At 38.3% G+C, this 15,763-nt stretch overlaps 1 protein-coding gene across 1 annotated transcript; it reads right to left on the bottom strand.

The window, feature by feature from the left end:
• Positions 1-6,414: 6,414 nt before the first annotated feature.
• On the bottom strand, positions 6,415-15,763 carry LOC134748388 (exosome complex component RRP46). The gene is made up of 5 exons (XM_063683169.1): positions 15,560-15,763; positions 15,352-15,478; positions 14,560-14,668; positions 8,806-9,004; positions 6,415-8,427 (listed from the first exon to the last, which is right to left on the bottom strand). The coding sequence occupies exons 1-5, from the start codon at positions 15,660-15,662 to the stop codon at positions 8,297-8,299; spliced, it is 669 nt and encodes a 222-aa protein (XP_063539239.1). The 5' UTR covers positions 15,663-15,763; the 3' UTR covers positions 6,415-8,296.

A 15,763-nucleotide genomic window follows, 5' to 3' on the forward strand; every position in this document is an offset into this window, starting at 1 on the left:
TTCATCAAGTAAAATTTGACAACGTAGTGATTATATGCTCTTTGAATTGTGTCAATACGTTTTTGGTGATAAAGTTTCTTCTTACCGTGAAACTTCCATCATTTTAAGTTTGCTTTTATAATTGAAAACGGACAAGGACAGTATGGAGGATCTAAAACAGGTAGACGAGGTGTCTCAGGTGACCATACTGGATGTGCTGGGAGTGGACCTCTGTCGGCGCGCGATTCTGGACCTCGTGGACATTGTGGACATCGTGCGCTCGGAGCGCGTCTCTTGCCGCTGGCAGCGGATGATGCTCGACTACCTCGATAATTGCTCTTTAACATTATGTCACAATAAACAAATACCACATAACCGTGCCATAGACATTAGAAAGAAATCCCTGACAGATGTTTGCAAACTCATGAAGAAATTAGGATTACAAATTATTAATTTGACCACCGATCGGTACGATCGAGAATTTTACAATGTCATTTATTCGAGTTGTCCCAATTTGAGACAAATATGCTTTTGCTTCATTGAAACTATAAACCCGGATCAACGCATAAAAGAAATACTACAAGAAAGAAATTGGTAAGCAATCAAGTTAGTGGACTGTTGGGCTTTGAGGTTACGTTGTTTAAACTCTTTCAACACATGCAATTTAAAGTACTTGGGCATAGTAAAATGTATCAGCGTAGACTTCTTTGATTTGAACTGCTTTCATTTGCAAAATATTACGTGTCTGGTATTTAATAATAACTCACAAGGAGGGATTTCTTGTCTTCCCCACATTCTAACTAAAATGCCAAAATTAGAAAGTCTGTCATTAAACGGTTATCCTGACATAAGTGACCGGCCGGAAACCGGCGACCTTATACAAAGTTTCAGTAAAGTAAGCAATTTAAAAATGCTTGAGATGAGATCTAACGACATTGTGAACAGTTGGTTTTTAGAAGGTTTGGCGCGTGGATGTAAGAAGCTAGAATTTCTAAATATTGCCGAAGATTCCGAAGACTTTATGCCAAAGATGCAACATGACCACGGCCTCGTGCGTGGCCTGGGAGCACTGATATTTAGATCACCCTCGGCTATCACTACTCTTTATTTGGGACATAATGGAAATCTAACTGATTTGGATTTGGACAAGGCGCTGCGGTCATGGCGGATTTTCCCAGCATTGGTACGTGAAGGTTTGATGACGTGGACGATGCTGGTTGAAGCGAAACAGGCCATGCAAGGACGGGAATACCCATTCAAGATTAAATTGGGACCACAATCTGACGAAGCTGTAAAATCTCATGAATTAGATATATAATCTTAAGTACTCGCATTTACTAATTATAATTTAAGAATTGAATTTTTTGTTGACTTTGTCTTATTAAGTTAGGTCATACTAAAAGTTTAAAACATTCGGTTCTTGGGAATTCCTTGATTTTTACTGAGACTGTTGAGTAGTGATTTTTTATCATAAACTTTATCCAATGTAATCGCACCAAGCCTTATATAAAATAACATATTTTACTTAAGTATAAATGACTCCTTTCCTTATCTCGATTTATGAATCAAAAATTTTACGCACTTCACCGAATTCACGCGTCACAAACGATTTTAACTAATACAATCCCAAAACGTAAATCACTGAACGCAACCTAAACTCACCAATTTCATAAAAGCTTATATGACTGACGCATTCTCTACGAATACAATCCTTAATACTTAACATTAAGGTTGTTTTTCAAGTATTAATTCAAGAGAGGTTTGACAAAACGAAAACCAAGATGGCGGACGTTCATCCTCGCGCGGAATTTGCATCGGCGACATTCCCACGGCACCAGACTGATCTCTAAATCAACGCTTCTGACAATAAAGTGGCGATTTTAATAAATAGTGGGGAGCTGAGCCATAAAATTGGAATCAAGGACTTATAATTAAGATTTGAGTTTTATATGGAATCGAGGACAAATATCGCATACTTACAGTATACTTACAGTCCCACTCATGGGTGTAAGTAAAGGAAGGTGGATATGGCACCAGGCGCTCGATCGTGAGCCATCAAATATAGGTTCCGGAACCTATATTGAGTAAGTCGTACAGCTGACGCCAATGTGTCAAGATTGTCACAATCATCTGCTAAATATTGCCTGCATTTTAGTTTTGTCAACTATGAACGTCACGCGTCTATTATTAATAAAAGGTCATTGGTCCCACTGAGTATAGTCAGCAGCAGATGAATAAGGAACTCATCCAATGAGTTTCGCTGACCCCCAGAGATCAAAATTATCTGAACACGCAATTATTCTATTCATAATAAAATGTTGAGATCATTTTGAACGTCTCGCTTGCTTTAGCCACTTCAGCCGCTTGATTGATTCTGATATTTACCTAGATAGTCAGTCCAAGCTAAGTTAACAGTGATTTTGATAGCCCAGACGAAGCCAGTGTTAAGTAAAAACGTCATGATTTCATAGAAGTATGACGTTTAAAATAAAACTTGCACCGTCCGGACTATCAAAATCGCTGCCAGCTTAGCTTTGAACTGACTCTAAAATAAGAAATTGTTTTTTGCTGAAAACGAACAATTTAATAGTTATTATTACGATAGGAGAATAAAAGTTCGTGTGCTACTTACGAAGTGTAGTGAGTGATTCTTATTTAGAATCTTGAGCGTAACGGGAGACTCAAAGGGCACAAGTTGTAAACAACTTCGGTTTTTAGGGTTCCGTACCGAAAGGGTGAAAACGGGACCCTATTACTAAGACTCCGCTGTCCATCTGTCTGTCACCAGGCTGTATCTCATGAACCGTGATAGTTAGACAGTTGAAATTTTCACAGATGATGTATTTCTTTTGCCGCTATATATAACAACAAATACTAAAAACAGAATAAAATAAATATTTAAGTGGAGCTCCCATACATCATTTTTTGCCGTTTTTGTGTAATGGTACGGAACCCTTCGTGCGCGACTCTCATTTGGCCGGTTTTTTATGGAACATACCTACTATCTTTGAAGTGTAGGTGTATATTTCGGGTCTTAGACAGTCTATAGACAAGTTATCGAGCTCGCCATCAAAGCAAGTCGTGCAAGGACTCCCGTTGCTTTCGCATACTTAATATCAGCCCACGGCGAATCTCGTACACTGTACCATGTACAGCCGAAGCCACGAAAAAATGCCTATTAGTCGACCTTAAGACGTTGTGTTAAGGTTTAGGAGGGATCATTGAACAGCATCGTCTGACCTGAATGACCATTGTAAACCTTATTGTGAAGCCATAGAGTTCATCATTGGACAACAAAGTTCGTCGGTACCCTCGGGCGCGGCTACCGCACACGCGACAATCGTAAAGCACGCTACTATTACTACGGGTAATAACATGGTGCATGAAATGTAGCGTCAGCAGAGGAGCACCAAAATTCCAAAATTTAACCACGAGCGTAGCGAGTGGTTCGATAAATGTAATCTTGAGCGTTGCAAGGGTTTCAAGGCACGAGGGTTAAACAAATTGTACTACCGAGTGAAGAAAAATACTAACTATAGAATATCAAACAAAATCGACTCAAAAGTAATGTTATTAAATATTTATCATCATTTAAATGTCAATTCTACCAGCAAACATAAGAAAACGACTCAAAATTTGCCTTTGCTTACTTTGCCTCACGCGTAGATAAAATGCAATTTTCTTATCAGTTTATGAACAGTCAAGAGCTCAAGAGTCTTTACCAGCTGGTGTGGTGGAAAATAAGCTACTCTTACTATTTTTAAAATAATACCCTCATTAACCAGCACTAGAAATTATACCTACCTATTTTAAGTATCGTCAAAACACGAGCGAAAATTTGGTCTTCGGAAGAGTAAACTTTATGGACAATATTTTTTAACAGTTGGCACAGATAACCCAAGTCTTCTTGTCCTGCCGACCACACAGGCCAGAGGCCCTGATTTACCGGCCTGCTACAATTAAAAGCGCCCCCTGCGGCGGCGATCTTTTATTTTGCAGATTAGAAGCGTACTCGTACGCAGGTTATGGGCCAAGTTATTGACCTAGCACAACTTGTCTTAGTGGTGACGCATCTTACCGTGTTATTGTTAAGGGCCCTCCACACTCATGCGCGAATCACGGCGCGAAGCCGCGCACGTAAGTGTGGCGTCGATTTCGCAGATTGTTCACGCCTTCGCGCCTAGTTCCCCGTTTTTTGTCGGTTTCTTAGCCCGCGTCAAAGGAGGCGCGAAGCGCGAACTGACAAGACTCCACATTACACACTATTTTGACTTATATGTGGCAAGATAAATAATAATTATATTATATAAAATGGCTATATTGTACGGTTTTACAACAAAACAAAATGGAAAAATAGCTAAATCACGTATGATGCCATAGATAACTAGCAGTTAAGGTCGATCAGCTGATGCTTTTCCGCCATCTCGGCGAGAACCAAACTGCGAAATCGCCGTGAAGTTTGCGAGTGTGGAATCATAAGTCAACGTCGCGACATGTTCTCTCCGCGAAGTCGCGCCGCGATTCACGCTCATAGTCTGGAGGGGCCTTTATATTTTTCACCGACCGAAGCGAATCAAGCGAACATCTCCGTTGCAGGTTGGGCGAAAATGCTTTCGCATATGCTTTTCCCTAGGTCGCATTTTACGAACGATTTACACGGAATGAAGATTGTATACAGATTTTTTTTTAGCCGATGGGCCTCGATCTCTAATCTCGGCTCGGCAACTAATCTTAGAAATTTTAAGCTCCCTGCCCTCTGGATCATAGCAAAATGCCGGGACAAGGCTAGAAGGATGATGCATCTTGTTAAAAGACTGAATAAGCAAACGAAAAACGAAAGGATGCAAATAAAGTCAGGCTGCAACTACAGCGTCAAAAAAAACATACAAACTTCGGTTCTCTAATATTATTCATGTATGTATACTTATTAAAGAGACCGGCTATTTAGGCACAATGCCGGCCGGTGACATTTAAATGTGCGGCGGCACGTTTGAGCGCCATTTGCATTCGAGATCGCGTCGATCCACCATCTTGGTTTTTTTTGCAAATGTCGGGCGGTAGGTGGCATACAGGGAGCACTGTCACTTTCACTCAAATGAAGTAAAGTGAAAATCTTATAGTAGGGAACTTTTCCGATTTATTTGTAGGTAGTTTTAGTACGCTACAATGAAACCCACGACGTAGGAGGATATAACCAAACGGAGCCGCCACGTCTGTAATTTGCTGTACAAAAAAGTCTGCCAATTTTTGCGAGGGAGGGGAACGTCAAATGTATACGTAACGTCAAAATAGCCATGTGAGATAAACGTTAGTCCATACATTGCGTGACCATTGGCCGACTATTTTCGACAGAGGGGAATGCCTGTTAATGGCTACTCCGTTTGCTTATATCCTCCTAGCCCACGACAATAATTACAGAATAAAAACCATAACCCTTTTCGAAACGGGGAATATAGGTATGTATTTTAGGCATTCGTCGCTTTCTTCGTGTGTGAATCTACAGCGGAAACGAAATTTCCCAAACAGCACAATTTTTTCAACTTTGTACCTAAGCACCTCGGTGGCAAATAAACATACAGCTCGTGTGATAAGCAGTTATAATAATAGAATATGGCTCCTGCCTGTCCCCAGCCCCTGGAGGTGTCACAATATGCATTGTCGACCCTTTAGAAACCCTTTTTTAGGGTTCCGTACCCAAAGGGTAAAGACGGGACCCTATTACTAAGACTTCGCTGTCTGTCCGTCTGTCACCAAGCTGTATCTCATGAACCGTGATAGCTAGACAGTCGAAATTTTCACAGATGATGTATTTCTGTTGCAGCTATAACAACAAATACTAAAAACAGATTAAAATAAATATTTAAGGGGGGCTCCCATACAACAACGTGATTTTTTTACCGTTTTTGCGTAACGGTACGGAACCCTTCGTATAGCGTCAGGGAAATAACAAATACCTTTCTGTCTTTCTCAGCATAAAGTGTCCGACAACCGGACAGATGTAATAACCCCCTGAGCCGAGTACCTACGCTCGAACAGTTGAGTGAAATACCACGGGCTTCACCTAAACAAGTATAACTTGCAGAAAGTTATCAAAAAGTTGGAAAATCTCTCGGAAATTTTAAGAATATTTCACATGAAATGAAGGAAACTTTTACTCTGGAAATGGAAAAATATCGATCCTGGAACTTTTCGACAGCCCATCAGTATAGCTTCACCAATATTTCTGTTCCCAGTGTGCCCGTCTCGCGTGTCGGCATATTCGGTAGCGGCGACACAAAGAGCTATATTCTATTATTTTTGCGTCCCTGCGCTACGGATCCCGCGTGATGCCTATCAAATACGTCAGTGTAATTGGTTGTACATTTTAGGAACAATTATGGGGAAATAAAACGCTTGTTTGTTCATTGTTTTTATATTTACAGGTAGGAATTACTCGTAAAAAATTTTCATAATGAAAACAAAGTTGAGGTAAATGTAATACGTAAAATCAAAGAAAATTTCATGATACAAATTCGACAGCTGGTGTAGATGGCGCTGTACGCTCCTGTACCTATACATTATACGGTAACCAAAGATAATAGTGTATAGAAAGTTGTTGTCATAGTAAATTTTGTTGTCACAGTAAATTTACTGCCATATTTCGACACAGGATTAAAAGATGTAATTAATACCCGTATTTTCTTTAATGTAATAATAATGTTGTAAAAACAAGATTTTTTTAAAGTATCAAACGGTGTAGCCACCGCCATCTACACGAGTAGAGGCCAGAGGTATGGCGCCATCTATTCGAGTATAATTTTTTACTGATTTCCGAGGCTATACGGATACAGAGTTACATATATCTTTGACGGTAACTTAGTTATTAAAATTTAACGTTTGACAATCCAGTGACCCCAAAACATTTCTATAGCGCAGTACACCAACTACACCGTCATTTATTTCAGATTTCAGCTGACTTTCCATCTCTTCTACTTTCAATAGCTCTTTGACTATTACAAATGTCCCCAACCAATGTCCCAACCTCATTTTGAGGCAATTATGACTTCACAATGTTGGTTGGTATTTCAAAAAGCCAATCATCGAGTAATTTACCGTAGCTATATTTCTGTTGCCAAACGGACAAAATTTTATAAATGTATTTTTTTAAATATTTGTGTCCTTGTTAGGATTAATATCTTTGACCTTCATTGTACCGAATTTCATGATGAATAAAAAATATACCTCCTTTTCATACCGCGATGGTATCATACCAAACAAGTCAAGCGAATGGCAAGTCAAAACTGGGGGCCTACCGCGAAAACTGGGCATTTTTCTCTGTCACTCTAATTACGCCTTAATTGGAGAAACAGAGAAAGATGCCCGCAATTTGCGAACTTCGGTGTTCGCGGTAGGCCCTCAGCAAACCGTATGTAAAATCCCCGTTACCGTTCCAAACGGTAATATTGTCTTATTTGCGACAACTTTATATCTAATCTTATATTACATCTAAGAGTCAGTCTAAGCTAGATCAGCAACGACAAAGTGTGGCGGCATCACTAGATATAACAGTAATATTTTCATAGAAATTTGACGTGTAAGGTAGCGCTTTCACATTTTCGTTCCCCAGATTAGGACCGTGCACGACGACAGCGCCACACAGCGGTTGCAACTATAGGCTCGTATTTCAACGAAAACTACTAAACGGATTTTTATGCGGCTTTCACCTATAAATAGAGTGATTCTTGAGGAAGGTTAAGTCGTATAATTTGTTCAGGTTTTGTGTAAATTGGTTGAAATATGACGATATTTGCTAATGAAGTCAGAAAAAAATTACGCTGGCTAAGAGCTTTAATCGAAAACGCTGCCCAATCCGTTTAAGATATAACAACAGAATGTATGGTGGAAAGATCTCCCTTTCATTGCTCTACAAAAAAGTCCGCGATGGTGTATGTCTATCTTTTAAGTATAACTTTCTATACCCATTCTTATCTTCTACAAAAATATTTCATAGTATGTGGTATTTGCAAAGCTATTTACACGGAAATAGTATTAATAATTGTCAAATTAAATACTTTAGTTATATTAAGCATTTCATACAGATTACAATGGTACCTTACACCATACAATTTAAATGAATATCTCAGGAGTAATCGTAAATTAAAGTTCCATTTCGAGCCATATAACTTTTATGAAATGTTAAAGACGGTAATTCCCATTAGTGTCAATTTTTACCACCTTATGCGCTGCGATCGCTTTACTTACCCCCACCAAGTACTTCACACGGTGCCAATACGGACTCTAACAGTGTATATACAACCACGTCATCCACTCCTAACAACTATCCTCCAATAATTTTCGAGTATTTGCTAACAATATCCCTGTAGAATGCGAACACGAGGTCGCTGGCAGACCGGCACCGCTCCATGGCCTCTCTGTACGTGTCTTCACTGAAATTGCCCTCGGTGAAGCCTGGAACAATGCGTCAGTAAGGATTGATATCAGCGCCATCTAGCGGCGAGCGGCGGAACTAGGAAGAAAGAAAGTCTGCGATTCCTAGCCACTGAGGCAAGCAGGAGCGCGTCAAAGAATTTAACTATAAGGGCACACTTAGATATTATACGACAAAAATGACAAGCCTATATTATCAATATTATTATTACATTTTTGTATTTTTATCTTGTAGAGTAGCATGGCGGTCTTTGGTGTCGAAGGCCAAGATCCACTTCGGGTCGTCGCGCCACAGCAGTAAGTAAGTAGTTTTATTTTTTCTTATGTAGAAATTTTTAAATTGTCAAATTTTACAAATGTTACCTTAATAATTATTACTTAATAAACATATAACATTACCTGTAACAAGACTCTTGTCGCGTTCATCAAAGACGAAGCTAAACACAGCTCTCGCAGCATCTAGCTGGTCGGCCTCAGGTTCGAGGAGGATGTCTCCGCACTCGTCTACACAACACAGCACCGCGGCGAAAACGTGCCGCATCGCCACGCCTGAGTTTATTAGGGCTAGGCATACGGAGTTCACGCACGTTGATAGGAGCTGTGGTCAAAATAAAATACGAGTATATTATTTAGGCCTGTGATTTTCATGCTAGGAGTTGCTACCAGATATATCCCAATGGGACGTTTTCAACTAACATTGTTAATTTAATTTAGTACATAAGTTTTGTTCTGACTGCAATGTACCTACTTATACTTTACACTAAAATTGTGTGTTTTGCAGCATCCAAATAAACGTTTTATCTATCTATCTATCTAATATTGTCGGTTGTCGATAAGGTTGATTTCAAATTGAAGCTTTAAGGAAATAGCGCCCATTGTCCCACAAAAAGTTAAATAATAAACCAAAGAACGAAAAAGAACGTAATAATACCGGTATTTTTTGTATGAAGAAAAAACCGGTTCCGAGCCTCGGTTTACAAAAATGGGCCATTAATTAAAACAAATTAATAAATTTAATTATAAGCGACATGCTCTAAGTTTAATTGGTGCGTGAGTGTTTTCTCCCGCTCGGGGGTCTTGCCACCTACACTTCCAACACTGGCTCCGGAGTCAACCTGCTGCCCTGCTGTCCCGTGAAGACCTGTAGGCACGTAGGCAGTGACGTCATCACCACGCACATGCGCCCCCACCACCTCAGCACCAAGCGCACGGCAGGGAAGTGGCACTCGTTTTAAAGTGTGTGCAAGTGATTACGGGCCAGAGATGGGCATTAATCGATTAATATTTTAGTTAACTAATCAATCGATTAAAAATATCAATCGTCATTTTTTAATCGCGATTAATTTAGTTGCGATTAAATTAGTTGTGAGAATGTTCGACTAACAACTAAATTAGTTTTAGTTTCAATCGACTAAATTTCACGATTAAATCTATATTAAAACTACGTAGTCGCCGGTTTTTGCATTTTTTATCTTGCAATATGTAACTACAAGTACGTATGTATGTAACATACGGAGGTACTCGTATGTTGTAACTATGTTAGTTTGGGTAGAATTTTGCGACTTATTTTGAAGCAGATATCTTTATCCGATTGAGCTAAAATTATAGTTTAACTTTAGTTTAACTAAATACATATCATGGTTGCTTTTATATTTAATACTAGCTGTGCCCGCGGCTTCGCCTGCGTGGAATTCGGTCTGTGTCAGTAAGCGGCTAATTCACCCCTAATTTATCTCAATGTCCCCTGGAGACGGAACTTAAAGTAAAGTTGACAGATGGATACGCTAGAGGACTGTAGTCCAGATAAAATATTTTACAATTAGGTACCTACCGCCAAAGACAGATATTACTCCGTAATAGATGGATACAGTCTAAGGAAAAAACGTGCCTCGAAAATCACGAAAATTTGATTCTCGATCAGATGTCGCTACTACCTTTTGCCTACTCTCGTATAGAGGGCGTTGACGGTTTCGTTTGTTATTATTTAACAATTTTAACGCATATCAGTGAAAGAACATGGGTCAAAATAATAAAAAATAATTACCGCAAATAAAAAAAATCATTTATCCATATTTAAATACATTTTATCGTATTTTTATAAATCTTCATTTTTAGTTTTAAAGTGTGTCGATAGATGGCAGTGAATTTACTGTGGTTACAAATATTACTATGACAGTACCGCTCTATAATATTATATCCTCTTTGCTACCTCTAAATAAAATTGCACTCCAAAATCAATATTTTTTTGCCCTTATTCAAATTTTTGACGTGATTTAAACGGCATAGAGTAGTAGGTGTATATCGAACGATACAGTACCATTTTTGTATTTTTACGTCCTTGACTGTACCTAGCCAAATCGACTACATAATTCCGAAAAAAATTATTCCGAATTTTAGAATGTCGAATTTTATCATTCCGATTTTTAAATGCTCGACCCATCAAAATTCCGACTGTCATAATTACGAATGATGAAAATCACGAAGATTTATATTTCCGAAAACCCAAAAAGCCGTTTTTTGTGGCAACAGTTCGTTTTCTTGGGGGTCGCAATTCTAACCTAACCTAATCCACTTCTGGCAACAGTTCGTTTTCTTGGGTGTCGCAGTTCTAACCTAACCTAACCCACTTCTAGCAACAGTTCGGGTTCGTAGGTTCGCAGTTCTGTCTAATTTATTTATGCCGAATTTTTATGCCAAAAATATTTTATGCCGAATTTAACATGACGCGGCACGACAGGTACCCGTAATAATTACTAAAACGTGAGTCTTCATTTGAATATCACGGATTTCATTTTTCCGATCTTGTAAAAAACCGAATTTCTGAATACCGAATTATTTTATTTCCGATCGGACAATGATTTTTCGGAATTTAAAAATTCGGAAAATTTTTTTTTTCGGAAAAGTGTAAAATCGGAACTAAGCTTTCTGTCAAGTGACAATCGGATTTAAAGTTTTCGGAAATAGCACATTCGTGATTTTATTCCATCGTGTTTTTAAAAATCGTAATTTTGATATTTCGGACTTATAAATAATCGGGATTATGAAAGTCGTGGTTATAAAAATCGGAAAAACGTATTTCGGAATATTTATGTATTTGTATGTATGTATTTTCGGTCCTCCAGTGAAATCAGTCTAAGCATGATGCCGGCGGCCATTTTTTTTTGTTTTCGGAGTGGGAAATGCATCTGCGTAGCGTCTGCCCCTACGACTTGTTGATGGTCATAGCGAATCAGACTCTCACGGGGACCTGTAGGCGCTTGAAGCGGAACGGGAAGTTGCTCAGAATGAGGGGGATACGCAGGATGAACACGGCTTCTCCGTCGCCACACTCTGTCAGGATCTGCGCACACATATGTATTGCGTACGCTGTATTTGGGATCACAATCGAGACTCGCGCTGGCTTGCCGTTTCAGCCGAAAGCGAAGCGACCTGCCTGGCTAGAGCGCCACTGAGTCTCTCACCGTGGTTTTTCTCAGACTCCTGAGACCGTGCCCCTTGTGGCCGCAATACATTGCGAGACTCGAGAAAGATTCGATTTTTTTCGGGAAGGCATGGTAACGCGTATAAGTCCCAAATAGTTTGACATTTACTGAAAAAAGTTTTTTTTTAAGTACCCACCTTCGTGACCATTATTAAGAGGAAAGAGCACGGCCGCTTCTCCATGCAAACGCAGTCTTCATTTTTTTTTGTTAAAAACTACCCTATGTTCTTCCACGGGACTCAAACTATCTCTATACAAAATTTTATCTAAATCGGTTTAGCGGTTTAAGCGTGAAGAGAAATTAAAAAAAGTTTTTTTCATATTTTTTGTGTTTTCACTCGGGAATGGTGTCATTTAGATATCATAAATGAATTCGGCATACCCGATTTATACAAAAACGATGCCTAACTTAGCCTAGTAGCTAAAATGATATAGTTATCAAGATAAAGTTTTTAACCCCTTTTTCACCACCATGGGGGATGAATTTTTAAAAACGCTGAAAGTAATTTTCTTGTTTTTTAATATAATAATGATTTGCAAAGTTTTAAGTTCCTAGCTTAAAATAAAATTTGCACCCCAAGACAAACATCCCCTTTTTGACCCCCTGAGGGGTTAAATTTCCAAAAACGTCAAAATTAGTTTTTTTGTAATCGTCTATCATACCTTTCTAAGAATAAGAAGTTTCAAAGCATTTGTAATGGATTCAAACTTTCAACCCCCTTTTAACCCTGTTAGGGGACGAATTCTTGAAAACGCTAAAATCACTTTTCCTTAGTTATAATAATATGCCCATTATACAAAGTTTCAAGTAACGCACTCAAAAAAAATTGATCTCCATACAAACTTTCAACCTCTATTTCACCTCCTTAGGGGATGAATTTTCAAAAACGCTGAAATTAGTTTTCTTGTATTTCAATAATATATCTTCTTACGAAGTTTCAAATTGCTAGCTTAAAATAAATCTTGAACCCCATACAAACTTTCATCCCCTTTTTAACCCCAGGCCAGGTTATAGGCTATAAAAATTTCTCAAATTTTTATAGCCTATAACCTGGCCGTGGATTTTTTCGACAGATTAGTAAAGTTTGCATCAAAATCCGTTCAGCCGTTTTCGTTAGTTGTGCGGTCAAATAAACAGACAAACAGATAAAACAGATAAACGGATAAACAGACAAACAGATAAACAGACAAACAGATAAACAGACAAACAGATAAACAGACAAAAATTCTAAAAACTGTTAGAATGTGTTCTGTTATCGATTCTAAGTATCCCCAGCCAATTTTATTTCGAATATCTTCCATGTACAGACTTTCGACCCTCTTCCGCTTTATTATATGTATAGATGTATAGATACAAAGTTTGATTTATATAATTGTGTTTTTTTAAGTCTTATTTTACTAATGCACAAAGTACCCAGTTCTTATTTACCCTTAGATAAGAGAAATTTAATCCAATTTCAGAGAGATGCACTACTTTAGTAGCAAAATAATAGTGAGAACAGATCTCACTCCTTAGAAACGGTCAAAATATCGTAAGTAATACATGACTATTTTATTTTTAAACATCCGTTAAGATGTCCTAATCAGTCTGTCAACATAGCCATACCGAGGTATTCTATTCAATTTGCTTCTAACATTAGTCGCGAGAAAATAGTCTAACTAATTAGTCGATTACAAAATTTAGTTGTCCGAAATCAATCGGCAACTAATTTAGTTGCAACTAAATTAGTTGCACTCTATACAACTAAGATTGATCAATCGTCGTTTTCAATCGTCAGTCGCAATTAATTCTTGTAATCTTAATCGTTAATCGTTAGTCGATTACATTTTGCCCATCTCTGTTACGGGCTCATACTAAATTGTACTAAGGACCTACCCCTGAGATTCTCTATAATTTAAATCTACCTACCCTAAATTTTGGATTTCTCCACAAAGTTGTTTTTTTATTTTTAAATATAGTTTTTTTGTTAAGTACTTGCTGTTTCTCTCGCTACAATTCCAAGTAACAACTGAAACTGTCACATTGGCCATTGGCCATTGTCACTTTCTCGGCCTCTAAAAAAGAGTCTAAGGCGTTTTATGGAATTATGCTCTACCATCAGTTCAGTAATAAAATATTATGCTTGGCAAAACACACAGGGAGAGAACATTGACATGTTGCTCTGCTTGTCACAATAGATCACAGAAGTAGTGCAGCCAGCAAATTCATTTTGTAGGGTTCCGTACCCAAAGGGTAAAAACGGGACCCTATTACTAAAACTCTGCTGTCCGTCTGTCTGTCACCAGGCTGTTTCTCATGAACCGTGATACCTAGACAGTTGAAATTTTCACAGATGATGTATTTCTATTGCCGCTATAACAACAAATACTAAAAACAGAATAATATAAATATTTAAGTGGGGCTCCCATACAACGAACGTGGTTTTTTTTGCCATTTTTTGCGTAATGGTACGAAACCCTTCGTGCGCGAGCCCGACTCGCACTTGGCCGGTTTTTTTAAGAAATGTAAAGAGATTCCGAGACCACACTCAGAATTCCAGTATGAATTGGAGCAACACAAGAGGACCACCAAATGTAGGATCTACCAGGTGATAAATTTGTGAAATAATTAGATGGCAAGGAAAATATTGCATTTGGTCACAATCGTAAGACAAAGAGGGAAATATTCTTACCCCTCCGTAGTCCTCAAGCTCCTGCACTGTGACGGTGATGCCGGTGCGAGGGTACAGGCTGCTCAGGATGGCCTCCTCACATGTTTGACGGATCACATTCTCTTTATACCTAGAAGCATAATATTGGTTAGAAGAAAATCCTTCTAAATACTAATTAAAAACTGGACAAGTGCGAGTCGGACTCGCGCACCGAGAGTTCCATACTTTTTAGTATTTGTTGTTATAGCAGCAACAGAAATACATCATCAGTGAAAATTTCAACTGTCTAGCTATCACGGTTCATGAGATACAGCCTGGTGACAGACAGACGGACAGCGGAGTCCTAGTAATAGGGTCCCGTTTTTACCCTTTGGGTACAGAACCCTAAAAAGAACGAAACAAAGAAAATAATTATTTCTGTATTAAATCACATTTAGAAACGGGTCTATCGCAAATTCTAGGTCTATGCTGGGACGTCAGTTAGCCGCGACCACGACCAGTGAAACCTGTGTCGACGTGTCGGTAAATAAAGGTAACAAAATAAATTCGCGATAGACCCGTTTCTAGATGTGATTTAATATGTGTTCAAACCGCGAAAGTTTTAAATGTTATAATTATTTCTGTGAATTGAAATAGCAGTATAATATTAAATGTATGCATTTCATAATTAATATGACGTCTTCGTTTAATATAAAATATACACAAAAGTTATGGTTATTTTGGGGCCAAATTGAATTGTGTATGACTATCCTCAGCCATGTAATTTCATATTTAAAGGATCCAATAAACTGCATAGCATATTATGGAAGTTACCGGTCTTTTACAGAAGGTTTCCCGCCTTTAGGAGTAAAGAGAACTTCCAATGTAGTCTTCTCTATACTTTGACTTGACATTTTAACTTCCAGAGGTCCATTGACGCTAGTCAACGCTACTGTACTACCTAAAATATAAAACAGAAATCAAGGTTCACATTTACTATAAGAGATACTGATTTTAGTCATTCATTTGAATGATTTTTTACCTTGAGACAAAATAGCAGAACCGTCCGATTTACTGAGGAAATTCAGCTCACACTTCATCGGTTTTAGCTTAAAATCTTTTAGTTTAGCTTCGTCGGTGCCCATTTTATAATGCAGTAACACTTGGCAACAATATTTATTTGTCTTTATTTGGATTTTATCGAAAATAATAATTTATAACCTAACACGTGTGCTTGACACTTGAC

Source organism: Cydia strobilella, chromosome 16 (genome assembly GCF_947568885.1).
Source record: "Cydia strobilella chromosome 16, ilCydStro3.1, whole genome shotgun sequence".
Lineage (NCBI taxonomy): Eukaryota > Metazoa > Arthropoda > Insecta > Lepidoptera > Tortricidae > Cydia > Cydia strobilella.

Excerpts from the sequence above, each read along its gene's own strand:
- LOC134748388 (XM_063683169.1), bottom strand. The coding sequence starts at position 15,662 with ATGGGCACCGACGAAGCTAAACTAAAAGATTTTAAGCTAAAACCGATG. Across the intron at positions 9,005-14,559 it reads AGCTTGAGGACTACGGAGGG|CTCCTATCAACGTGCGTGAA; the intron begins GTAAGAATATTT and ends TTTTGACCACAG. Across the intron at positions 8,428-8,805 it reads CGACAAGAGTCTTGTTACAG|GCTTCACCGAGGGCAATTTC; the intron begins GTAATGTTATAT and ends GCATTGTTCCAG.